Raw genomic sequence first — 26,986 nt, forward strand, 5'->3', positions numbered from 1 at the left:
TCTTACGGGTTATTAACCCAGCCACTATATTTTCCCAGGCATGGGAGCTGCCTGTACCTGCTTTTGCACCGCGGTTCCTTCTAAAGAGCGGGGGTGAGTCTTCATGATAGGATAGAATGCTAGATCCTAGCAATAATGGTGTGATAGTTTTCATTTTATCATGATAAAGCTAAATTCATTGAGATAAAATTAATTGAACACTATGAAACTAAATTGAAAAAAACTACATAATATAGAGAGAGAGGTGGTGGCAACCATAGTGAGTGGTGATTGTTGCCTCATTAGTCTCCATTCTCCGATATAACCTCCATAATGGTGATCTCTAATAACTACCATAGGTAATCGAAGCTCCTAGGTGATAGCATCCACCAAGATGGTGTGTAGTCATCACTTGAGCTGGTGCTCTCTCTCTCTCCCTTCTCTTTGGCCCAATGGTTGCATTATAATTCAAATTGGTCGTGATGATCTCTTAAGACCATGAGAAAATATTAGGTGAGAGCTATCTTTCACATCATCAATAAGACACTCCAATAATTAGCTATCATGTGCCTTAGTAGGACCCATTCATTTCAATTTTTCTCTCACTTCCTTTACTTCCCTCCTCTCTGTCGCCCTCTCTCTCTACCTACCCTTGCTTCTTCTTCCTTTCTGCTCCGTTACCCTATCTATTACCCTCTTTCTCCCTTCCCTTACTTCTACTTCCTTCTGCACCACACCATAAATCAAGAAATGCTTACACTCTCCATTAACAAGCTTTGCAAACAAAGATGTGCACAATAAAATTACTGACTTTACAGGAAAAAATCACAAGCAAAATCCCCTAAACTTTTACAATTCATTAGGAATCAAAGTCCAAATTAAAGCTCAATTAAATTTATATTCTAGATTTCTATTTCTTTCGCAGACAAATCTCAAGGTTATTGAATGAAGCGGAATGTGAACCTGCTTTAAGTTCAAAAACCTTCATAAACTCGTATCCATCCTCAAAAAACACAAACAACTATACCTCTTAGAAATTCTAAGCCCAAGCCTTCCTCTCTCTCACTGTCGTTCTGAGAACATGAAGTGCAAGAACACAATCGCTAGGTTTGGCGACATTGACTAAAGCGCATGTCAGCAGCTCCTGCTTTGCAAGCTCGATGCCAACTACCACTATTCGATCGGTTGGAAGCTCTATAATGGTGACCTTTAGGGGTGTACAAAATACCCGGAACCGCCCGAACCGCCCGAAACCGAACCGGAACTATCCGGAACCGGCGGTTCTTGAGGGAACCAGTTCAGTTCTTAGTTCCAATTTTTCGGAACCGGTGGGTCCGGTCAGTTCCGGTTCCATGGGCGGATCCGCCCATCCGGACCGAACCGGAACCTTTTAATATTAAAAAAAAATTACTAAAAGAAACCCTAGATTAGATCTCATCTCATCACTCCCTTCATCTTCGATTCTCTCTCCCTCTGTCTCTTCCTCGGTTCCTCCTAATCCTATCGCCATTTCAATTCCTTCTTGAGCGCGCCGCCGCCGCTACTCCTTCGCCGCTATTGTTCGCCCCCTTGCGTTGGTCGCCACCCGCCACGCCCCGCGCTCCGCCTCTGTCCACCCTCGCTCCGGCCCCTCTACCAGCAATCCGCCACCTTCTTTCGCCTTGCGACCGTTCTATGTTGAAAACCCGACCATAGATCTCATTTCCTCCTTCCCAACTCATAGACCTTTTGCTGTCCACCCCCTCACTCCGGGCCCCCTCCACCAGCAATCTGCCGCTGCTGTTCGCCCCCTTGCGACCATTTTATGTTGAAAAACCGACCATAGACCTCCTCCCCTCCTTCCAAACTCATAGACCCGACCGTTCTATGTTAAAAACCAAAATTGTTCACATCAAGATCCGTTCCATGAATCCACCCGGAACCGGGACAGATCGGCGGTGGTTCCCGAGTGAATCCCGATTCCAATTTTTCGAAACCGGTCCTTAGCGGGCGGTTCTCAGTTCTAGGTCAGAAACCGCCCGCTCGGACCATGCACACTCCTAGTGACCTTGACCAAAGGGAGAGAGAGAGAAAGTAAAGGAGGAGAGGGGTTAAGGGAGTTGAGAAAATATTGAAATTAATGGTCTCATTTGGACACATGGCATCCAATTAATGATGTATCTTAATGATGATTTAAAAATATAGTTCTACCTAATATTTTCTACTAAGACCACCGCATCCGAAGGTCCTGTACTCGCCAACGACAAGGGCTACTCAATAGACCGCTGTGTCCGGTGAAGTCTTCCTATTTAGATTAAACATTTTTATTTTTTGGCTACTAAAAGACCGTTGGCATTTCTTATCATCATGTTCATTTGAATTTTGCCTTCCTATTTAGATTAAAGTTTTCTTTTTATTTTTTGGCTACTAAAAAAAGCCCGGCGCATTTCTTGTCATCATCTATCCTATCCTATTTTTTTTTTATCTTAATGACCAAACATATTTGCATTTGCTCCCCTTTTCCATACGATTTGTCCCATTACGATTTCGATCGATCAATTATCCGAAACGCCCGCAATCATTTTTCGATGGCGCATAACTTCAACCTTATTTCCTCTCCTCGTCTTTCCGTTTATGAACGAACGTATACATAGAGATAGAAGAATCATGGAACAGAACCTCAAGCCTGGACAGACCCTCAGGCCAAAACAAGTCAGCATAGGCTTCTGTTCCTAGGAATACTTCCAACCTTCCAGAGATTCCAGACGCGATCATCCTTTTCTTGCTAATGATTTCCTAAGCAATTTGTCAAGAGGACCATTCAGAAGGTCATTTGATACACAGCACAGAACCCAAAAACCATTTTGCACCATGAGAGCAATGGCTTATCACGCGTCGATTTTCAAATGAGGCAGCTCGCTACTCAGAACCGGACATTCCATATGCTCGTTCAAGGCTAGCGAAGGACAAGAGATGTCCAATTTAGGTACAGTGAATGGACCATCCGCTATGCTCTTAAAAATCCATCTGTATGCTGCTTCTGTGAAATGGAGACCGTCCCAGCTTGCATATGAGGACGGGTCATCACACACCTTCGTGTTGGAACTGCATAATGCAGACGAGTTATAATTGTGGGTTCCTCCTCCTCCGCAGCATGCTCTAAATACCTGCCCTTCAAACCCTGTTAAAAGAAAGAGTGTTCAATTAACTGCCAATACAACCAATGTATTGGTTGGTATGCTATTAACTGGCAAATCATGGACACAAAACGTCAACAGAAGAAAATTGGGTAAGTTAGTTAATGTCGGTTATCAGTTTGATGACCAAATATGATATCAATAGCAAGACTGCTGTTTGGAATCATTTATCAATAAATTACCACGCTTGGTCATCTCCATTGTGAAAAAGTAGTTGATTAACTGACTTCTTCTGGGTGAAAATAAGTGAGCATTGCTACATCAGGGATTGAAAAGTGAGGGCTTCGCTATGCACCAAGAAGGGAGAGGACTGACGGAAGAGTCATCATGGAGGCGCAACTTACCGAATTTATTTGGGGACTGAAAAAGCGGATTGCAGCATTGTAGTAATCCACATATATAATTTTCGTTCGGGGATGAAGCTCTCGCAGATGATCAAGCTTCAGCTGGAGCTGCTCATTGTGATACTGAGAGAACTCATTTAACCAATTAAGGCAGCCGGTTGATGGATCATATGCTTCCTTGTCTGAACTCTGGAATTTTGTTAAATAGGCAGGCAAACATCCAATCGGAAAGTTTCCGGGCACCAATATTGTCACCGCACCTAAATGAATCAACTCCTGCATCAATATGGCATGAAAAGGAGAAAAATGATGCATCACAAGATGTTAAGATGAATATAATTCGTTAAAGAACTAAAAGTCAGCAAGTTATGGTCTTTTGATAGATTCTCTTATGATAATTTAGATCTCTGGATCTTCATCTCATTTACCAGGACATGCCTCAATGTAAGTAAGCCAACCAATGTTATTGATATTTATAGGTGAACCATTTAAAAAGTCATTGTTTTTTGTAAGTTTATCATGTACACACCTATACATGCACAGAAAATATAATTTCACAGCCTTAATGATAAAATTAAAGGATTTAGATACCATTAATTACTAATTCTCCTTAAAGGAGTAATCAATTTACATAATACATGAACAGCAAAAATATGGAGAATCTTATATATTGAAATGTTCTCTAGAGTATCAACGTGGGTTTCATCACTGATACCAGTTCAATGGAGCAGGACAAGCTCCATGCTTCTCTATCTTTACTTAGATTAGGATCATTCTCTAGCTTTTGCTAGGTAAAAACCATAATCTGTGACAAGAGAAGTTAGAAAGGCCAGAGAAGCCCTAAACAGAATGGTCTTTACAATAAAGGCATTTAGCTTGGAAGTTAAGAAGAGGATCATACACTGATAGCTGAAACAATCTCCTCAATTACAAGGGGCACAAAGTCTTGAATCTCTTCCAGATCTTTTCCCATAAAGAAGGGATGATTGTAGTCATTGCCACCAATCTCTCCCATGAGAACCAAAGAGTTTCCAAGAAAGTCTTTGCAATCTGCCAAGTATGCTAACACAATTTAAATAAAGAACTTGCATAAACTAGTATGCAAGCTAATCTCATGGCACAGACAAACAAATAAAAAATCTCCTTCGGATGCCATGGAATTTAACCGACATGTCTGTATACATAAACTTAATACTATAATGAGAAGAGGGCTTGAGATTCAATCATAGACTATTTTGGATCTATCAGCAGATTGAATCTTTGATGCAAGAAAAGAAAGCCAAAAAGGTAAAATGTGTTTATCCGGCAAACTATCTGAATTTATAAAGGATTGATCCCTATACTTTTAATTTCATGTGATCTTGTAATTCTCTCTGACTGTATTGAACTTGGTGATGAAGTTTCCAAGTGACTCTGGGTATTTTTGAGTCACTTTGGATTGTTCTTTGCATCTTATAAATATGTGATGATTCAGTTTGGTTACTTGAAGCATCATGATTTCAAATTTACAGCAAAAGGTCAATGACTACAATAGTACAAACTTGAAGATCGAAAATTAAAATGTAGAAATGGCCAAACTGAGGGCTACTGATGGAAATTCTCTGTAATTGGGACTAACATCAATCTGACATCAATGCTGCATTACCAAAACAATGTACATTTACAATTTGCCAAGAATCTTTCACTTTCCACCCTTCTGGGGACTTAATTGTAAAGATTGTATATTCTAGGGCTTCCATGTATTCTTAGTTTTGACAGAATAGGATTTATCTGCTCATAAAGCAAAACTACTTTACAAGATAAGACACGAACAACAACAATAGAAGAGCAAAGAAATTCACATTAGGTACACTGGCATTGTAAATTTTCTTCTGTGCAAACAGTCATGGAATAAAAACTCTCATCTGATGGAATGAATTCATTTACCAAAATTAAAACCATATATGTGTCAAATGATGAACCCAGCCTATTGTACCAAGAAAAGTCTGCCGATTTATACAACCGCACGTTCTACTAGTTATTGCTGGCCTGATGGAGATTGGCCCTTGAGTGCAAAGGCAGACGGGCGAGCCCTTTTAAACGACAATTGCACCCTCGATCTTTAATTACATGCACCTTCATGGAATTACAACAACAAAATTGAGTTGGAGGCAGAGAGTTCACAGCTACAGGTACTCCAAGAACCTAGCTCATACACTAAACTCGATGCGAAACCGACCCACCAGCTTCAACGATCCAGATCCGATTCAAAATGTAGTCTTTAGTTCATATATAAAACTCAAATTTAGAATGTACACTGCACTCGCGTTCAAGAGACAGACAACGAGGAGCTTACCCGAAGATGTGTAGCATAGGGAAGGCAAAAGCTCTTTGAAGAGGCCCAGCTGAACTCCCAGAGACTCGTTCGGGAAGTTGCTGCCCATCCCCCTCCCTTCGAAGAAGCTCCCGTCGAGCGCCGTCGCTCCCCCCACCGCGAAATTCACGCCCTTCCTGAAATCCTCCACGCTCCCTCCGCCATCATCCCCGTAGTACGGAGCAACGTACGGAAGCCCCAGCCGCTCAGCTGCAAGTCGCGACACCCACCGCAACCATCAGAACCCGTCAAAAGAATTTCCCTTCAAAACGACTCACGAAAACCGCGGGGAATAATCCGGCTCCGAGCGCCGGAACCGGAACCCATTTCTCGGCGGCAGATTTCCGACTCACCCACGAAGTCGATGACCAGGCGGCCGTCGGAGAAGCGGCCGGTGGGGCGGCGGAAGTGGGTCTGGCCGTAGGGGAGGGAGCCGGCGTGCGTGGAGCGGCCTGCGGAGCGGGCGAGGTGGAGCGCGTTCCCGGTGTCGGCGAGCGAGTCGCCGAAGCTGATGATGGAGCGGTAGCATCCGAGGCCCGGCGAGGAGGAGATGGCCGGAAGCACGCCGGCGACGACGAAGACCAGCAGTTTCGGGAAGAGGAGGGAGGACGCCATGCCCGACCCCACCGGAGAATTAGACCCGACGTCGTCACCGGAGAATTAAAGGTCGGAATAGTTTACTAAACAGTCTTACATTTAAGAAAAACCTTTTTTCCCAAAATACTGAACCAAACGAGATCTCGATCGCATTAAAATAATCCTAATTTTGGTCCAAACATCTTCTTTCCAATTCTCACCTACCTCACTCAACCACTTCATAATTAAATATTGACTTGTTTTTGCACGTCACCGTCATAAAATCTTTTCCTTGAATCAGTTTATTACTCATATTATTTTTTATAAAAATAAAACCAAAAATAATAATAATAAGTTCTCAAATAGATTATGAAATCGGACGCAAATAAATAGGGTCAATTTCGAGACAAGTAAAGTTCCAAAAATTGGGAATCGACTCTAATATGGTGGGTCTAGACTTTAGGATTGAAATTTATCCAGTCTCAGCATACATCATTAAATGTTAAAAAAGATTCGAAGGAACCTATATTTACAATAGTCCTCATGCATTCTTTTTGTATAATTTGTTCGGTTCCAATAAGAATTTATTTTCCTATTTGCTCTTATTTGAAAATTTTCAAGGACTTACCCTTCTCACCAAAAGCTCTCTATTTTTCAATCACTCTGCCATAATCTAAATTTTAATCTTATCTTTCACAATTGTGTTGGGAGATTGAAACTTTGATTCCAACAGTTCACATGGACTTAAGTTCATCGGAACAAAAGAGTGCGGACGAGGGCCGATCCAATGCAAAATTGGAAAAATTTCAACTTTCTAAAAGCTACCCCAAATTAAATAATAAAACATACAAAAACAAAAACGTCACAACCTTTCCAAGTTGAAATCCCGAGAGAGTTAATGTTGCATTTGGTAGTCAAAATAAATTTTATGATATGATAAAATTTAAAACTATCCTGTGATTAGTAATTACTCAAGATAAGATAAAATTAGATAAAAAGAAATATAAGCTAGATAAAATTATCTTATGAAGAGATGGGATAAATGTTGATAAATTTCTAATATTCACAGTATAAAAGTTTTACTCATATAAAAACTTCTTAAATTGACAAATTTAAAATTATATTTCAATATAAATAATATTTGAATTCTAAAATAAGAAATTAAGAAGTAATAAAAATATAGTTTTTTAAATGTAATCTTATTTTATTGATATACTCAAATTTAATTCTATCTTATAATATAAATTCAATGTATAAATATATATATTTATTACATATTTTAGGTGTTTTAATATTTTAGGTATACTAGTACAATTTTCTATTTAATAATTTTTTTATTGGAGAATGATGGAAAGAGAAGAAAGAAATTAAAAAAAGAAATTAATTAAAAGGAGAGGAAAATAAAATAAAAAAGCTAGTAAAAATAAAGTACACAAGAATGTCGCAATAGATTTTTACTATCTCCATTTGTAAAATTTGAAATTCATTTATATTGATATGACGTTTATATCAAACAATATTTATGATGTGATATGAATATATCCGAATTTATTGCTACAATTACCAAAACATTATATAAGATAAAACGACATCCCATGAATTTCATATCCTATTATATTTTAGTCTTATTATAATTAGAAATTCAAACGTCTAAATGTTGCCCAAAAATTGCTATGCAAGTGTGATTAATTCTTCTTGCGAGCTGGGGCCTATGTCTAATATGGCCTCAACCATGCTCTAATAATCGCAACATGATTTTCTCATTCAATTACTTAATTTGATTTGCTTTAGAGTCGCTACTAACCTATCATGGTCTAATTAGGAGCTCGAGTAAGATGCAGAAGTGTGTCAATTTGTCTTATTCCTGCATATCATGGATTCACCAATCCGAGACCTTGATTTGGCAAGAGATGTCCAGCGGCTGTTGCCGGTATCCTTTTTATTTTGTTCAGGGAAAACGATTTGCATGCGATCTTGTTATTTTTTTTTGTTTGTTCTATTTCAATCATCCAAGCGCAAGAAAAAGATGATCATGCATGAATCAACCTGGCAAGGACAAATGTAGAAATCAATAATATCCAAGCAAATAAAACACAAATAAAACGGCAGGAATATAAAGAACCCTAGTCATATCAGGCAAAATTAAACATGACCTTCTTATTAAGTCTAGAGATAAGATATAGTGAGTCATGCACGAAAAGTAAATGTGCTCTAAATCAAACTAGAAAGCAGATATTTCCGGGAATAATTGTCAAATTCCTGTATTAATCTACATAAACATGAATTAATAATAATAATAATAATAAATCTCCTAAAGTAGATGCAAACTTGCCTAACATGCTTTCAAGATGTGTTCTTTTTTTATTTTATTTTATTTTAATCTTTTCATCCTTATTATTAACATGCAATTACCTAGGTCTTCAGGTATGTCCTATAAACCATATGCTTGAACACAAAAATATAAAAACGCAACCTTTTTATGATTTTTGGCCTAATCTACACGTTTAGACGAATTCTACATCCTATATGCAGGTGTTGGACGATAAAAGTGGCTTTTTTTTTTTTTTTTAATTCCCTTTGAAAGACTAAATCTTTTGGCGTGGATGAAAGCATCGGCCAAAGGCCAAAGCATTAGGCTATCTACCATGAATATTCAAAGATCAAAGTACTTCAAAAAAGACAAGTTCTAATCGATATGCACAAAAACATAACGCAAGAGCAATCTAACACCAAGGAAACATGCAAGACATTACTAAACACATGTAAACCAAAATATATATCACAATCTAACTTCATAGCATCGACCACTGAGATTCGCTCCAGTGGCCACCCTTCCAACATGGAAGGGGGAGGTGAGGGGTTCAAATCCCCACATTCGGGGGATGGGGTGGGGACGCGTAAGGGATGAGTGGGTGATTCCCAGCAAGAGGCGGGGCAAAAGTTTGAGAGTGAGGTAGAGGAGTGGGTTTCGATTCCCACGCCCTGCAAGAGGCGGGGCAAAAGTTTGAGAGTGAGTGTAGAGGAGTGGGTTTCGATTCCCACGCCCTGCAAAAGGCAGGGCAAAAGTTTGAGAGTGAGTGTAGAGTAGGAATAGAGTAGGACTGACTAAAGAAAAAAAAAACTTCATAGCATCAGAAAGGGGCAGCTGTGAATCAAGATGCATAGGGTAGGGCAAACCTCGTGTAGTGTTGACGTGCATAAAGGATCATCGTCGCATGACCTGGTCCCCCCTCATTGGGACCTAACAAAATTCTGCCAATTCCTTCCAGCCTTACTCAAATAGGGGGTGGGGGTGGAGTGTGGGGGAGCGATTAGTACATGCTTACGTCCGAAAGTGCTTCGCTTTCTATGGAGATAAGAACAAGTAGATCATAAGTCAATATTGGATTTACTGGCAGAACAGATCGATGATCCTATCTTCTTGGATCCAATTCAAAAATTCCTAATGAACCCTGGTGAATCAGCTGACAGAATAATCTTTCCACACAATTTCATGCAAAGAGAACAACAATATGGCTTGATCAAGGGTGTAAAGGGAGAGCATCTAAGCAATAAAGGTGCTCATTGAGCGAGCACGAGATTGAGCGTGGGTGAAATCATGATCTCGCAATCAGAGTGACATGTCCTGAACATGTGGCTGACCATCTCTCCTGCCATCAAATTGGGGGAATTAAGTGCCTTGAGAACTCTTGGGTGCCTGTCTACTTTTGTGAGGAATTCTTAAACAAAATGCAATGCCATACGGTTGACATTATTAGAAACAGTGCTTCTGTGAGGAATTCTCACAATTTTAGAGGATCTCAACCCTTGGAGCATTAGCATTCTCTAAAGTTAATCGGCGAATTTACATATATCTCCCTGTTTTTGGTAGTATTAGGAGTTTAATTCAAGTAGGCTAGTTACTCAGAGCTGGTTAAAGCAGGTTCATTCAAGGCTAGTGCAGGACAAATGTCCAATTTAGGTACTGTAAACGAACCGTCCGCCACGCCCTTGAAAATCCACCTGTATGCTGCTTCCGTGAAATGGATACCGTCCCAGCTTGCATACGAGGACGGGTCATCGCATACCCTCGCATTGGAATTGCACGGTTCCAAAAAGTTGTAATTGTAGGTTCCTTCTCCTCCACAGCATGCTCTAAGTACTCTGCCATCAAACCCTGTTTCAAAAGGAGTGTCGGATTAGCTGCCAATACGACCAATGTGTTGGTTGGTATGCTATTAGCTGGCCAACCATGGATACAGTGGGTTCACAGAAGAAATTTGCGTAAGTTAGTTATTGTCTGTCATCAATTTGAAAGACCAAATTAGATATCAGTAGCAGCAAGACTGAAATTTTGAAATAATTCATCGAACGAATTATCACACTTGGTGATCTCCATCGTGAAAAAAGTAGTCCATTGACTGACTTCCTCTGGATAGAAAAAAAGTGAGCATCGCTACATCAGGGATTGGAAAGTGAGAGCTTCTCTATGCACCAAGAAAATGGAGATGCAACTTACCAAATTTATCTGGTGACTGATAAAAGCGGAGTGCAGCATTGTAGTAATCGACATAGATAATATTTGCTCGGGGATGAAGCTCTCGTAGATGATTGAGCTTCCTCTGGAGCTGCTCATTGTGATACTGAGAGAATTCATTCAACCAATTAAGGCAGCCGGTTGACGAATCATATACTTCCATGTCTGAACCCTGGAATTCTGTTAAATAGATGGGCAAGCATCCGATCGGAAAGTTTCCCGGCACCAATATCGTCACTGCGCCTAAATCAATCAACTCCTGCAACCATATGGCAGGAACAGGGGAAAACATGATGCGTCTCAAGGTGATAAGATGAATATGATAAGTTTAAGAACTAAAAGCGGCAAGATAATATCGTCATGTGAGAGGTACTCTCGATGATAAACAAGATTGCTGGATTTTCATCTCATTTACCAGGACATGCTTCGGTGTAAGTAAGCTAACTGACGTTATTGCAATTATAGGTGATAATTTAAGAAGTCATTGGTATTGGAAGTTTATCATGCGCACACCTATACATTCACTGAAGATAGCACTCACAGCCTAGATAATAACATCAAGGACTTAGATAACATTAAGGTAGTTACTAGTTCCCATTCAAGGAGCAATGAATTTACATGGTATATGAGCAGCAAAACCTGGAGAGACACATATATTTAAAAGTTCTTTAGAGATGCAGGTAACATCACTGATACAAGTTCAGTGGAGCAGGACAAGCTCCATGCTTTTCTATCTTTACTTAGCTTAGGATCATTCTCTAGCTTTTCCTTGGTAAATACATAATCTATTGACAATGATAGAATTTCTAAAGGCCAGAGAAGGCACATAAAGAGAATCTTCACTAAGAGCATATGTCCATTGGCCCTTGTATTGCCATGCTGCATAAAAGTCATTTAGCTTGGGAGTTAAGAAGAGGGATCATACACTGATAGCTGAAACAATCCCTCAATGACAAGGGGCACAATGCCCTGAATCTCTTCCAGATCTCTTCCCACAAAGAAGTGATAATTGTAGTCGTTGCCACCAATCTCTCCCATTAGAACCAGAGAGTTCCCAAGAAACTGTTTGCAATCTGCCGAGTATGCTAGCACAATTCAAATAAAGAACTCGCACAAACTACCATGCAAGCCGATCTCATTGCACTGACAAACATATAAAACAGCTCATTCCGGCACCCGGGAATTTAACCAACATGTCTGAATACATAAACTTAATAGAGGGCTTGAGATTTTAGTACAGACCCACGTTTGGATCTAGGATTACACTATTTAATTTAACAAGACATTTCTAGTGTTATCGAGTCATCAGCAGGTTGAATACTTGATGCAAGAAGAGAATGCAGAAAAGGAGAAATCCTGGTTTTTCTGTCAAACCATCTGAATTTATCAGGGGATTGATCCCTAAAATTTATACTTTTTGCAGTTTAAGTCTTGATTTTGGAACTAAATTTTACTCCTCAAACTTTCAATTTCCTGTGATCTTGGGCCTTTAGACTTTCAACTTTGTGTGATTCTGGTCTCTGACTGCATTGAACTTGGGTCATGAATTGTGCAAGCACCCTGCTGTCCACTTCAATTTTCCACTGTGAAATTATGTCATGATTCACTTCATTTGTGTCAAGAATCACGATCCAAATCCAATGCGAATGAAGCTAAATGACAACAATTGTACAAATTTCAAGATCAGAAACTGCTGAAATTCCTAACATCGATCCCACACCGATGCCGCATTACCGAAACAATTTTACATACCGATTTGCCAAGTGACATGACTAGTAATACCACGTATCTTTCACTTTTCCAACCTTTTTTGGGACTAAATTGCAAATTTCGGACTTTCTAAGGGTGTCAAAGTAATCTTAGAATTGACAGAATAGGACTTACCCGAAGACATGCTGCATACCGAAGGCAAAAGCTCCTTGAAGAGGCCCAGCTGAACTCCCAGAGAAATATTCGGGAAATCGTTGCCCAACCCCTCCCTTCGAAGAAGCTCGCGTCGAGCGCCGTCGCTCCGGCCACCGCGAAGTTCACGCCCTTCCGGAAATCCGCCGCGCTCCGTCCGCCGTCGTCGCCGTAGTAGGGAGCCACGAACGGCAGCCCCAGCCACTCAGCTGCAAGTCGCGACACCAACGGCGCCGGTCAGAACCCGTCAGCAAGTTTCTCAAAGCAACCCACGAAAGATCGCGCCGAACCCAATATTTCAGCGACGGCTTTCCCGACTCACCGATGAAGTCGATGACCAGGCGGCCGTCGGAGAAGCGGCCGGTGGGGCGGCGGAAGTAGGTCTCGCCGTAGGGGAGGGAGCCGGCCTGGTTCGGGCGGCCTTCGGAGCGGGAGAGGTGGAGCTCGTTCCCGGTGTCGGCGAGCGAGTCGCCGAAGCTGATGATGGAGTCGTAGCGTCCGGGGGCGGGGGAGGAGGACGAGATGACCGGAAGCGCCGCGACGGCGACGGCGACGGCGACGGCGACGGCGAGGCGTCGCAGGAAGAGGGAAGGCGCTAGGCACGACGCCATTGGAGAGGGAGAGGGAGAGAGAAATGGAGGTCAATGGCACGGGTGGGCAGTGGGGTTGGTGAAGGGAACTGCCATTGGCATTGCCATTGCTAGTGCCATGCCCAGTCAAAACGGGGCTGTCGGCTTCCAGCTTGGAAGTGCGCATCTTATGTCTTTCTCCACATAATTTTTTCTGGCCGGGTATGATGACTGATACATAAATATTATTTATTCATTCTCTCTTATGTTTCGTGAAAAAATTTCTGTCGAAAAATATTTTCTTCAGTTTTTTTTTTTTTGGTTTAAATCATTTAAAAAGATTAATCAACATATACTTAAATTTACAAAAATGATATCCTTCTTCAAAAATAAAAATAAAAAACATTTTTCTCATACAACGAAACATTAGCGCTAAGAAATGAGAACTAGCTCTTGTGTAGATCCTCGATGGACAAGTTGTGTTTGGAATCTCAATGCCTTAATGGTGCTTGACAATCATGTTTGGATAGTTAACTTCGTATTGGTCCAGGGTCAACCCTGGACCGACTTTGGACCGGCCCAACCCTACTGGTCTTGGTTCGGTTGTCAAGAAGATTAGATCGATCCTTAATCCTAGAATTCCTGGACTGGTACTGTGAGGGTTGGTTCTCGATCCTAAAAGTTCCGGGTCGATTCAACTCGGACCAACCCTATATATATAATATTATTTATAATTTTTTATATAAAGAAAAATTTAAAATAAACGGTATCAACAATATTAAATAATTATTTAGTGAGGAGTTTAAGTAATTTTATATTATTATTTAATAACTTAGATTTTTAATGTCTTTTACATTGTTAATAGTCATAATTTATGAAGGAATAAATGTTTTTGTGAGAAGTTTTCACGGTGTCCAAAAAGGTATAAATAGCTCATTGTGGCATCATCCTCTAGTATTCGTTCTCTTATGTCTTATTTGTCCTCTTAGTCTTCAATTTGCCAAAATTGAAAGAAATAACTTCTCTGCTCACCACTTGACCCTCGCCTCGCTCGCTTTGGGTCAGTCGTGCTACTCGTCGCTCAATGCTCGCTTGGCTTGTTGCTTCCCGCTCGACATTCGATGCTCATTCTATTTGATGCTCATCCCACTTGATCCTCACCAATTGCCTTTCTTAGCTGACCTAGCTCACGTCGAACCCATTGGGTCGGTATGGTCCTCGGTTGCCCTTTTAAGGAGTACAAAAAATGAAATAAAAAATTATTAGTTGGTCCTGGGTTGACCCTAAAACCAAATCGAACCTATTGAGTCAGTTCGGTCCTCAATCACTTTTTTAAAGAGTATAAAAAATGAAATAAAAAATTATTGGTTGATCTTGGGTTGACCATGAAACCGAACTGAATCCATTGGGTTAGTTCAGTCCTCAATCACTTTTTTAAAGAGTATAAAAAATAAAATAAAAAATTATCGATTGGTCCCGGGTTAACCTTGGAACCGAACCGAACCCATTGGATCGGTCTGATCCCCAATTCCAAGCTCAATAGAGTCGATCCTCGGTCCAAAAAATTGAAAACCAGTATTGTGCGGGTTTGTCATAGGGTTAAGGGTCGGACCGACCCAACTTGGACCATGCTCACCCCTAGTCAGCTCCTAGGCTTGAGTCCATCGAGGTCAGGATATATTCCTTGGCTGCGCTTGGGCTTCTAGTTCATATCCATTCTATTTTACATATGTTATACAAAATTAAAGAATACCTCCTACTTTTAAGGGGTGATAACTCCTCTTTTCTTTTCTTTTTTTTTTTTTTTTTGGTGAAAATCTCCTCAATTAGTTATTTTATAAATATCCTATTAATAGACAATCATGTAATAGATTCTTCTATTTTCTTTCTCATAGATTTCACAATTAGGCTCCGTTCGTTTTGTAGAAAAATATTGTTTTTGGAAATTATAATATTTTCAGGTGCTTAACTGAAATTTGAAAGTAAACCGAAATATATTTTCCATCGTTTGGTATGGACAATTTAATATGATTTTCCTCCATGCACTCCCTGTAATAATTATTTTTATTTTTCTGTCTACTTTTTTTCCTTTCTTTTTTTCCATTTATCTTATATTTTCCTCCTTCTTGTTTGGTTGGTCATTAGCCACGGCAACAGCTCACGACCACCCAAAGGCGAGCTTAAGCTTGTAGCTCACACTTGTCAATTGGGCAAGCGTTTGGCGAGCGGTGAGCTCGAGGCCTTAAGCCTCACTAGATTAGCAAGGCAGAAGCTTGCACTTGTCAATTAGGCTAGTATGAGGCTCACTTGATCAGTGAGCACAAGAAAGCAACAAGTTAGAGGCTTGAGCTCGCTTGAGGTTGATAAGCTCAAAGCTTGCATGTAGTTGGTCGCCAACTGTTGTTGTGGTTTGCAATCGGTCAAGATAGAAGGAAAAAGAGAGAAAGAAATAAAGAAATAAAAGAAAAAGAGAAAAAGTGAAAGAAAAGGAATTAAAATTTAAAATTTGTTGAAAAAGAAAAAAAGAAAAAGAAAGAAAGAAGAGGGGCTAGTAGGGATGTGAGATAATTGAGAGTGAGTGAGGAAAATATTTTTCCTACTTGAAAAGTGAAAAATATTTTCTCCTATTTTAGAAGAATTTTATTCATTGATGAAAAATGTTTTCCCCAATTAATTCATTTCCCATGCAACAAACACAAGAAAATCTAAAAACATTTTTCTGAAAATATTTTCTGCGAAATGAATGGAGTTTTGTAGTTGTAATTTTTTTCGTAAACCGCCTTACCAAAAAATTTAAAACTCGAAATACTTTGCTCTTTCCACATTTTTGTGTAATTAATTTATATTGTGTCAACATTCTCTTTTAATTTATTTGCAACCCAAATATTTCACTATATTCGGTGCTTTTAAAATCTTTTAGATCTCAAAGTTTTTGCTTACAAGCAACGAGTCTATAATTTCGCAAGTATAAAACAGGAAAAGAGCACGCTTATTGCGTGTGAATAAATTTGTAAAGAATAAAATACCAACAAGTCCCCATTGAAAATCCTCCTCCGCATCTGTATCCGCCTAGTCTCGAGTCACGTCTAGACTTGCTCTGTCGGGTCCGAGGTCACAAGTCCAGATCTGGCATTGTCGGCCTCGAGTGACCCCATGTCCCGGGATCGCCCTAGACTGGGGCATCATTCACGGTTGTCGTGAGGTCACGCCCTGCGCGAGCAAACGTGTCTTCCTGGATAGAAGGCCCAATGGTGGCAGCTTGATCACGGCTTCATCGATTGACAGCTCATGAGCGACCGGCGAGACGAGGCGGCATGGAAGAGATGTCGACCGAGGATTTGGCAGGCAGTGGCCGAGGCCTGCCGCCGGTAGAGAGAGAGAGAGATATAGCATGAGGTCAGGATTTGGGACTTGTTATCTTCGTGTAAATTTAACAAAAAAGGAATCTCGTTCTTTTTCTTCATAATACTTGTTTTCGGGCAACCGGGTCGGGGTGATGCAAGACCCGATTCTCGCCATCATTATCAGAACCAGGCACGCCCACTACGCATGTCCCCGGCCGGATACTCACTGTGGGCCCCAGCGGCGCCGTTGACCCAAGCTGAGATCGCCGCGTGCAGCGGGCCGGCCCCGATTGGCACGCCCGTGAGATTGACCAGGCTGATTTCTCCGCTGTCTTAAGAGATTGCCACGTGCAGCGGCCGTCTATTATATGCAATGAAATGATGGTGGGTGGTTTAGATTTCACATGGGCGCATTTTTATATGATGATTGGAGAAAGTTTATTTCGAAAAAACGAAGCTAGCCATTCATGCAAGTGTCACTAATCATCGACTTCCGATCTATTGATGGCGCGGTTTCGTTGTCGATCGAGTCGCTCTTCCCTTTTTTGATGTGAGAGCCACCGCTAGCAACGATGCTAGTAGGGGTGTACGGCGGCAGAGACAAAATGTGACCACAATCGGGTAAGCTAAAGCGAGTCCCGAAAGATCTTTTCGACAAGATTGACATTAAGATAAGACATGGACCGGTCTAGCTCTTGCGAACACTGATCATAAGTGATAAGAATCTTTGTTTTTGGTCCGATAGACCAAGGAACTCGTCTATCACCCCGATTTCTAGTTTCATGACGTGGGTTTTACGATAATGACCTTGACTGATTGATTGAGTAGAATTTCCTCCCAACATGTGATCGAGAAAACACAGCCTCTTGAAGAAAAAAAGGAACCCTCCAAAGGATTACTGCAACTGATAAGATCATCATACAGAAAATGATCTACAAACGAGGAAAAAGAAAAGATCTAGCAAACAAAACATAAGTGTGGCAAAGTGATGTATGAACTGAAAATTCGCACGAATGAATCAATTAACTATCAGTCTTCTCAAGCAGAGAACTCGAATGTACGACAACGACAGTGACATGGCTCAAGATCATATATATTATGTATCAACAAGGGATCTGGGAGGTGAACCACTTCATGACCCGAATAGGAGCCTTGATCAGCCCCAGAGCGAACTCGACCAGCACCGTGATGCAGAAGCAACACGGGCATATGCACGACAAGGGCAGCCTGCAGATTTCGCCAAGAAAAACAACCAACTCAGAAACTAACAGCTCCAAATTCCCAATTAATGCGAATGCAATCATGTGATTAAACTCAAATTCATGCGATCAAACATGTGAATTCAGCCCCAATTCGCTGTACTGTCGTCGGGAAATCTTTTCTTGATTTCCATCCACTGAACAGCGCTAACGGGTCGGCTCTCTCTCTCTCTCTCTCTCGCGCGCGCGCACATACAAAAAGCCCTTTTGCCAAAGAGGACTTTCGACAAACAGTTGCAATGCATACTTACCCGATGATCCAAATAACGATGCCGACTAGGGACAGGATGAGCGCGAGGAACGCGAAGGGGAGGCCCAGGAGGAACCCGAGGGGCCGGCATTCGCAGCTCTCGTCGTCGCAGCAGCAGCAGCACATGGTGGCCGGGGGCCTTCTTTTGCCTTCCGCTCGGGAAATTCGTCTGCCGGGTAGGAGAGATTTCCTCTGTGGGTGCTCGGAGAAACACTTTGGAAGGCTTTCTCGCTCGTCTTCGTTTATGGGTATCGCTGGGTTTGACGGAGAGGACGAAAGGGGGCAAAAGCGAGTGAGGACAGGGAAAAGAAAGCGTTGAAAACTCAGCCGTCCAGTGAAAGGCAAGGTGTCGATGATTGGTTGGGATGATAAGGACGAACGAGACCGGCTACCGAGCGAGTCCTGGCGTCATCCGCCCGATCATGCATTGACCCGATCGGCACGAAAGAACTTTCCTCGTGGGCTTCACATCTCAATCTCTCTGACATTATATGCGTGTGCCATGTGAAAGGGTTCCTTTGCTTTTTTTTTTTGGCCCACAAAGAACTCCAACACGCAACGCTAGCATTAAATTATATGGATATAGGTGTGTAGTGGTTGTGAAATTACAATCGAGTTTTGAAATTTGTTAAATTTGTGCTATCGAATCCTTCTTGTTAGTGTCGCCCAATTTAGCTAACGGGGAAATGTATTGGGATAATGTGTTCTTCTTTGCCAATTCATTTTCTCTCCTTTGGCGTATGTTGGGGCTCAAGGCTCGAATCTTTGCCTTTGCCCGGTTGGAGTACTCATAAACCAATTAAAGTCGTTTAAGCGGTTTCTTGATAAGTCAAACTTTTCATAATAGATAGAGGACATATTAGCTGCATTAGATACGTAAATCGTGCTAGCGCAAAGAAATTTTGTGGAGCATGCCGTTTTTGATTTTCTATGGGGTCAAACATGGAGTGCACAAAATGAACACTTCAACATGACATTTATTGGATTCAGATAGAGCATGGGAAACAATTGACGTGCTTTGACATCAACATTGGATTTTACATAATTACATCACAAGCCCTGAGAACCGAGATTGTTTCACATGATCCATGTGTGAAGGGTTTAGAAATTGAATCATGCACTCGGACTAGACTTGTACTTCCACAGACAAATATCTATTCCTTGATCTGTCATCAATTCTGAGAATATTTGTCTCTCTTTTTAATCACCCCATGCACCCAAACGCTCCCCCACATGCTTGTTTACTTGCACACTTTCACACGGAGAAGTTGACCTTCTATTCGGCAAAAAATGTTCCTTCTTCAAATCGTGGATTGGGCTTGGGCCAAGCCTATTATGGGCGGCCCAAGCTCAAAAGCCCAATAGCAAGCTAGTATTGATGAGGGTAGCTCTAGTCCTCCTGTGATGTGTAAATAACTGAATATTTGATAAATCTTTTCGACAAAATAAAAGAATAAAACACAAAATAAATGTGGAGGTTAAAAAGACAGAAGTAGTTAAAGAAGTTTCAAAGAGGATAAAGGAGTCATGTTTCGCACGTGACAACTTCTAAAATCTTTTTCTTTATTGGTAGTATAGATAGATATCGTGATCGATAAAATTAACTCCTAGCAAATCATGCAAAGGAGGCGGCAGTGCTAGATGCTTTTTCCTTAATCAGATTAGATAAGAAATAATACAGAAAATAAAATTGTGTAACCTTTTTTTTTAATGATTTATGTGTTAAAGTGGAGAGCACGTAAGCTTTATCATATGACTATTTAAGCTAACAAGACAATCATGATATCAATTATGGTCAATTGGGTTATGCACAATCAAGGAAGATATAGGCACAATTAAAAAAAAATTGGAGAATTAAGGAAGATATCCTAATTATCTCTAATAAGACTATAAGGATATTGTGCAATTGGAATTCATTTTATAGAGATGGAAAAAGAACGAGGGGAATAATAAAAGCATGCATTCTACAATAAGAATTTATTTTTACATTGCACTAGATTCACAACCCAAGTGACACGCGTGTAAGTGTAATTCGATGGTTATGCTTAAAAAGAAAGTGATAGAAGCTGAGTGGCCGATGGCTATAAGGGAGATACAATGATGCAAGAATGGTTTTGGTGGAAGTAACTGCCTGCAAGCAGAAAAAATGCCTAGTCAAATGCGTAAATCGCCAAAAGGCATGCGGCCCTATTGGTAAAGGATTGGGGGCTGAGGCTGGGGTTGGGGCTGGGGCTGGTGAGTACTAGATCCAGGATTTGATCACTATGAACACTAAACACATATGTATATTGTATATAGAAGGGAAGAGTGAGATCACAATAAAATAATATTTACCATTTAGGCTTTGTTATTATAGGAACCACACAAACCTTAATGGTCTTAGAGTAATTATCGTCGTAGAGTAATTATCAAAATGTATAGAATTCTCCATTATTACATAAAGTTAGATTTCATTGGTCCCAATCTCGAAATTTGTGATAGCCTGAATTTTTAGAATTTGTTTTCGATTAAATAAATCGGACCTTTTGTCGATGTGTCAATAATGTTATTCTCTGAACTGATCCCTTACCATATAATTGGACTATCTGAGGAAGCAATTAAGGAATCTAAATGCAATTAACTTGAGAATTCGACCAGGAATTGATTGCTTGACCGTATTGGTCTACAAGGGTCATTACGGCATTGTCGAAATCGATCAGAGACCGGAGATAAGTTGACTTGATTGAAATATGTGATCAGAGTGTAGGTGATTCCATCTGATTGCAAAATACTCGTCGATTGGCATTAGACTGATTTTTCTATCGTTTTAGTACCTGGTGCCCGTATTTGAAACCTTAAGATTTTCACAACAACCGAGAATCGCTAATGAGTCAAAAATGTATAATGTGACTTGAGATAAATTGATCACGGGTCAATTGCACCAAAAATTCTTAAAAGCTACCCGGTAAACCAGGTCACGCTAAAATCGCGCCATATTGAAATTAACCGCGAATTTAAACCCAATTTCAGAAATTGAAAGTTTTGTCGTGTCACTATCTATTTTAGGAACATCAACTCATCCTCCAAATAATTTTAGGATATTATGAGATTTTTATCAAAAATCGTTTCGGACGTCGTGGAAAATTAACGGAAATTCGGATGGGCCAAATTAAGGGAAATTTGGACTTTCAAGCCGAGTTTTTGAGTGTCGGGATTTATAAAAAATTGCTTGGGATATTTCTTCGTCAAAATTAGACGTCAATTTGGGAAATTGTTGGAGAAGTTGAAGCTCAAATGGATGAAATTTGGAACCATGGAAGGGGTGCAATTTATGAATCAAAATTTGGTTTAATTAGTGGAATTTTGGGCAAGAAAGTATTAGGGGGCATTGTGATATACATGTCAGCTTTAGGGGAGACCATGCATTTATGTTTAAGGATAAGCTTGTGGACTTTTTGCCCATCTCTCTCTCTCATCCAGCCTTCTTGGGCAAGCTTCGCTCGCCGACCTCCCCCTCCGCAACTCCTTTTCCATATTTCCTTTCCCTCTGTTTAGCTTCGTTCATCTTCCCTTCTTCGTTATTTCCACCGAAGACTGCTGCCTCCCCCTTTGAATCAACGCCTGCACCTCCACTCACGTTTGTCTTCTCCACCGTCAGCCTGCTCCTCTGCCAGCCCTTGTTTCCCTCGACTTCTTCGTGCGTCACCCGTCCAAGTCAACACACCTCCCCCAAGAAGTCTCCATTGTTGACTCCTCTAGCATCATCATCCGTAGCCCATCACCCCATTTCCACTCCATTTCACTGCCACGTTCGGTCAACACACAGGTGAAACTCTTCACCAAATTTGACCGCAATCTCCACACGTCCGAAGCCAGCTGCACGCCAGCGAAACCCAAGCGAAGCAGCATCACCGTCAACCGAAGCAACGGCAACCCAGCGAGCTTCACGTCCCACTGATGCAGTCCACGATTCCACCGAAAATTCCTGCAACAGCTTTCACGGCCCAGCAGCTCCATCCAGCGTTTTGGGCCCCGTTCAGCAGCCCACAAAATTGTCTTCTTCAGCCCACACGAATTTGACGAGCCCATCTTCAGCAACTCGGCCGGAATCAGCCTAGTTTTGAAGCCCACAGTTTAACCCACCTTGAGGCCCACTTGAAGTCAGCCCATCTCAGCCCAAGTCCAGACCAAGCCCAGCATTTTGCTGTGGGCTTGCAAGGCTTTTGGGCCCGGTCCATGTGCCGTCGATGCCGTCGAAAATTCGGAGTTCGGCCATTGTCGCGCCGTTGTTGCGGGAGAATCGGTCTTCGCTTTTAACAAGTGAGTTTTGCTCACTAATCCTCACTTAGTAGGCTAATGATGCTTAGGGGTTGATTATATTTAATTAAGTATAATTATGTGGATAGATTAGATTAGAGTAATTAAATTAGAGACTTATTGATGCATGTTAGACAAATGGTTAGTGTAATTAGCAATGAAATAGGTTTTAGTATTTATTGAACGAATCTTGGAATTTTTTCGGGTTCGTTTCGGCTTCCAATCAAGCATTACGGGCCTAAATTGGATTTATTGTATTTATTTAATATTTTTCGTAACTAATTAATTTATTCATTATTTTCTAAAAATTAGGCTAGAATAGCGGACGACCGAAATTTTATGCTAATTATTGTGGTGCAGTCCATTTATTTATTTGACCGTTGATTTGTATTGACTTGAATTGATTATGATTTTATGATTTTATTACTAAATTAATTAATTTTGGTAATTAATGGGAAAATTACCGAGCGTCGGTTTACAGCGCCAAAAATATGTAATGGGCTGTTGAAATTGGTGGGTTGTTCAAAAAGTGAAATTATGATATTTTAGTTAAAACTAATCGTGTACCCACACACGACTATTTTTATTAGGAATGATAAAAATATGGAATCGATTGTATGATTGGGATGTTATATTATATCAGCATACGGGCGCTATGTCAACTTAGATAGAGAGCACTATACCGGTATATTATATCAACTTACAGGCTCTAATATGGCAGCTTAGTAGAAAGCATTATACCTTATTAGCTTAGATTGAGCACTATTGGAACAAGGGCGATATGGCAACTTAGTAGAGAGCAGTATACCCGATCATCTCAGAAATGAGTTATACTATCTATTTATCAGCTTAGTAGTGAACAATCCTGATATGAACGGACTTATAGATAGTATGAGATGAGCGGACCAAGAAATGGTCGAGATGACATGTAATCGACTAAGTCAATTGATTGATGATTCGATCTGATTGATGTGATGTGATGTGATCGTGTATATTTGATATATTTATATATATATATATATATATATATATATATATATATATATTGATTCGTAGGAAGGAACTGAGGTCAAGGTATGTCTCATAATCCGTGTTGTGCTTAGGTAGTCCTAGAGTGTATTGGCTTCCTAATCGGGTTTTAGGGGGTAAAACTTGCTGAGACGTAGTTTCATCCCGGTTGTAGGACAACATTTCAGGTCCCTAGATGCAGCAGACTTGGATTTTGAAGATGTTGGAAGTTTGGTGCAATCTGCTGAAGGCTCCGGTTGGAGTGTGGAGGATGATGAGGAGGAGGACGAGGACCCGTAGTTTGTGGAACCCCCACCCCCGCTTGTAGACCTTGTTCCTGAACTTGTTTAAGTTGAATCTGACTTAGTAGTCCGTCTCATATATACGTGCACTGGTTTGCAATGTATATAAGTGTAATTGTTTTTGAAAGTTTGGAATTTGAAATCTTACTTTCCTATCCCATTGCTTTATTGTTTGGGGATTTTATATGCTTCCGCATATGTATTAAAATGAATGGGTCGGCGATGCGTCATGGAACGTCGCTATTTAATCGACCAAGGTGAGGCATGGGTGTGTGCTCGAGAATCGGGGCGTGATAAATTTTTTGTCTAAGTTCGAATCGATCGTTTGAGTCCAATCAAAACTTTTGATTTTTTTTTTTGATTTCTTTTTTAAATAAGGTCAAATTCAATGATTTTCACATGATTATTGATTGTGATTGATCTAGTCCTATTGACCAAGATCTAGAAAAGACTTTACTTGTCAACCCAGCCTGACCCTTCAAAGCAATTGAGTGATCTCAAAGTTTGTGACAATTCTTCTATCTCACAATAGTTCAGATATTACATAGCCCTATGGGAAACCAATAGACCTAAGTTTGTGTGAAGTCTAAGGGATATCCTCCATGATCTCTTTTTCTGTTAAAGCTTTGCTTTCTCCCCCTTTTCATTGTTTTCTTTCTCTATTAGACGTAATTAATGACTCGACCTGATTACATAGCCTATGGAAAGCTGTAGGTTCAAAAGTCAGACTCGGGTGGTGCTCCTCACTTTTTTTTTTTTTTTTTTTTTTATAGCAAAGTGCTCCTCACTCTTTAGCCAACGTATCCTCGCCAACACCTTCATTCAATTGAAAGAATCATAGAAGTTTCTCTGCGTAGCTTTTACTTTCAGCCGAGCGAGAATAATTTGAAGAATGCTAGATCGCGTGAAGCTTGACGCAATGACAATTGTTGTTCACAACTTGTAGACAGGATGAATTTCATATTAGTGAAGTCTACAAAACATGGAAGAGGACAATGAGCATACACCTGATGTATGTGAAATTTTTTTTCCCATCATCTAGGGTCCAGCGATCTCGTTTAATCATCCAGAAGCGCTTTATTTCCGTATTCTTCAATGAAACTTAACTGTCTTGCATTTACTGATCTTTTTAGAGAATGAAGCGATATATTGCCACTTGTATCGATGACCAAATTCTTGTCATCGGATGTATAGTAATATTGATTCTGTCAATAATATAACATTGAGATAACATAATACCATGTGAAGATGCATCTATTGTGAAATGATGATTTGTATAGTAGATAATGTGGATGCGAGTGGGACAATATCATGGTAGTTTTGCCCCCTGCATCTTTGATTTACAAAGAAAGTCCTAAACCTATTGTACTTATGTCAATTCAGTACTAAACCTTTCAATTAGACTAATTGAGCCATAGACCTTTAGATAATTTGTCAATTTTTGGCCAGAGCATGATTTTTATTGATTTATCAATTTCTATTCCCTATATGAGTTTCCGAGGAAAGAAACACATATGATAACAACTTAAAATTCATGTTTTTGAAATATAAATTTGTTTGATGACAAAATTAAATTTCTATTTGTAAGGGGGGTGATGGTAGTTGGTGGCGAGTTGGCAATAGGTGTCCGGCATCCCACGGGTGGTAGGTGGGTTGTAGGCGATAACGAGAGTGAACGATAAGAAAAGTTTTCATTTCTCACTTTTATTCTAGAAAAAAAAAGCTAAAAGTTTTAGTTTCATTTTTGCTCCAAATTTATTTTTGGAATAAAATTTCGTTCCATAGATAGAAAAATGCAATTCCTTACCATATGGATTTCTATTCTAAACCAGTTATGGGGAATAGAAAAACAAAAAAAAATAAAAATAGAGAAATATGAATTTTGTCATGCGTGTTTGCAGTTTATTCAATCAATTTTGACAAAAAATCGCTAACATAAATTCTAGTTATCTTACATGGCACGATCTACATAAGATAACTAGCACTAGCGTTAATACTTTTTACATTTTGTTTTCCTTTGTTGTTCCCTTTTCTTTTTGCAAACGGCAATGATGGCTAGGAAGGCTTGATGAGGGTGGCCAGATCTAGTGAGGGGGCCCTCACTAGTGCTCGCCTCCCCCAAGCGAGGCCCAACAAGCAAGCTAAGGTGGCCTCACTGGGCCTTGCCCTTGCTACATCTAGCAAGGGGCCCACACCGGTAGCTTCCCTTGCTTGACAAAAAGAGAAGGGAAAGGAAAAGAAAGAAAGAAAGAAAGAAAATGCAAATAATAAAAAATTCAAAAAAATTAATTTTTTTTTAGAAATTATTTATGTCAATGTTAATTGTGTCATGTAGGACAGTCAACGTTCATATCAGCTATTTCTGGTCGAAATTGACTGTATGGATTATATTAGTAAATTGTTAAAAGATTTAAGACTTAATTGACTAAATTAAAAGGTATAATATTGAATTGGTACAAATGTAATAGGTTTAAGGCTTTCTTGATAACTTTTCCCAATACTATGTGAACATGCACCTAGTATGAAATGATGATTAGTATAATCGATAATGTGGATGGGAGTGGGATACTACCATGGTAGTTCCGTCCATTTATAATCATTTTCATTTGGCTGACAAAATAGAATAACCCCTAGCAAATTTCTTTTTGGCTGACACATCACAACATGTGCATGCGGAGTTTTGACGTCCCCACATCTTCGATTTACGGATTGGGATCCTGTAAAATTAGGAAAAAGTTTTGCATTTGAATGTTACTAGTTGAGAGATTGACACCTCATCATTAGGCTGGTTAGACGGCTTAAATTCATTCCCTATCTTTCTTTCCTTTTTCCCTTCCCTCTTTTCCCTTTTTGCCCCCCTCTCTTTTCTGACCCATGATCAAAGTTTGCCCAGAAAACAAACAAACAGAGAACACAGATTAGATATCAGGCTGTGAGCCCTACTCTTGCCACCATCAGACGAGGCAATATCTAAAGTCATGAATGGGTTTAGAATAGTGAAACCCAAAATAAAATATATGTTAGGTGGGTTCACAACTTACTAAGAACCAGTTCTTCTTTATGACTCTTATTTTCATTCGATCTTATGCTCGCTCATTTTATGCTCTCATCT

General features: G+C 40.2%; 3 protein-coding genes and 1 long non-coding RNA gene across 4 annotated transcripts; 1 reads left to right on the forward strand and 3 right to left on the reverse strand.

The window, feature by feature from the left end:
• Positions 1-2,558: 2,558 nt before the first annotated feature.
• LOC104444988 (GDSL esterase/lipase At1g28570) lies at positions 2,559-6,583 on the reverse strand. Its single transcript, XM_010058766.3, has 5 exons — positions 6,206-6,583; positions 5,835-6,062; positions 4,401-4,549; positions 3,500-3,775; positions 2,559-3,139 (listed from the first exon to the last, which is right to left on the reverse strand). The coding sequence occupies exons 1-5, from the start codon at positions 6,465-6,467 to the stop codon at positions 2,966-2,968; spliced, it is 1,089 nt and encodes a 362-aa protein (XP_010057068.2). The 5' UTR covers positions 6,468-6,583; the 3' UTR covers positions 2,559-2,965.
• Positions 6,584-9,945: 3,362 nt separating this feature from the next.
• LOC104444990 (GDSL esterase/lipase At1g28570) lies at positions 9,946-13,589 on the reverse strand. The gene is given in 6 exon segments (XM_039313746.1): positions 9,946-10,584; positions 10,927-11,203; positions 11,872-12,017; positions 12,829-12,898; positions 12,901-13,055; positions 13,169-13,589. Coding segments are annotated over 6 exon segments (1,194 nt in total). The 5' UTR covers positions 13,458-13,589; the 3' UTR covers positions 9,946-10,327.
• Positions 13,590-17,625: 4,036 nt separating this feature from the next.
• LOC104444987 (signaling peptide TAXIMIN 1) lies at positions 17,626-18,730 on the reverse strand. The gene is made up of 2 exons (XM_010058764.3): positions 18,270-18,730; positions 17,626-17,986 (listed from the first exon to the last, which is right to left on the reverse strand). The coding sequence occupies exons 1-2, from the start codon at positions 18,392-18,394 to the stop codon at positions 17,863-17,865; spliced, it is 249 nt and encodes an 82-aa protein (XP_010057066.1). The 5' UTR covers positions 18,395-18,730; the 3' UTR covers positions 17,626-17,862.
• A 3,012-nt stretch (positions 18,731-21,742) lies between these two features.
• On the forward strand, positions 21,743-24,029 carry LOC120293138. Its single transcript, XR_005550833.1, has 2 exons — positions 21,743-22,567; positions 23,748-24,029. It is a non-coding gene; the product is annotated as an uncharacterized LOC120293138 (long non-coding RNA).
• Positions 24,030-26,986: the final 2,957 nt, after the last annotated feature.

Source organism: Eucalyptus grandis, chromosome 5, assembly GCF_016545825.1.
Source record: "Eucalyptus grandis isolate ANBG69807.140 chromosome 5, ASM1654582v1, whole genome shotgun sequence".
Taxonomy (NCBI): Eukaryota; Viridiplantae; Streptophyta; class Magnoliopsida; order Myrtales; family Myrtaceae; genus Eucalyptus; species Eucalyptus grandis.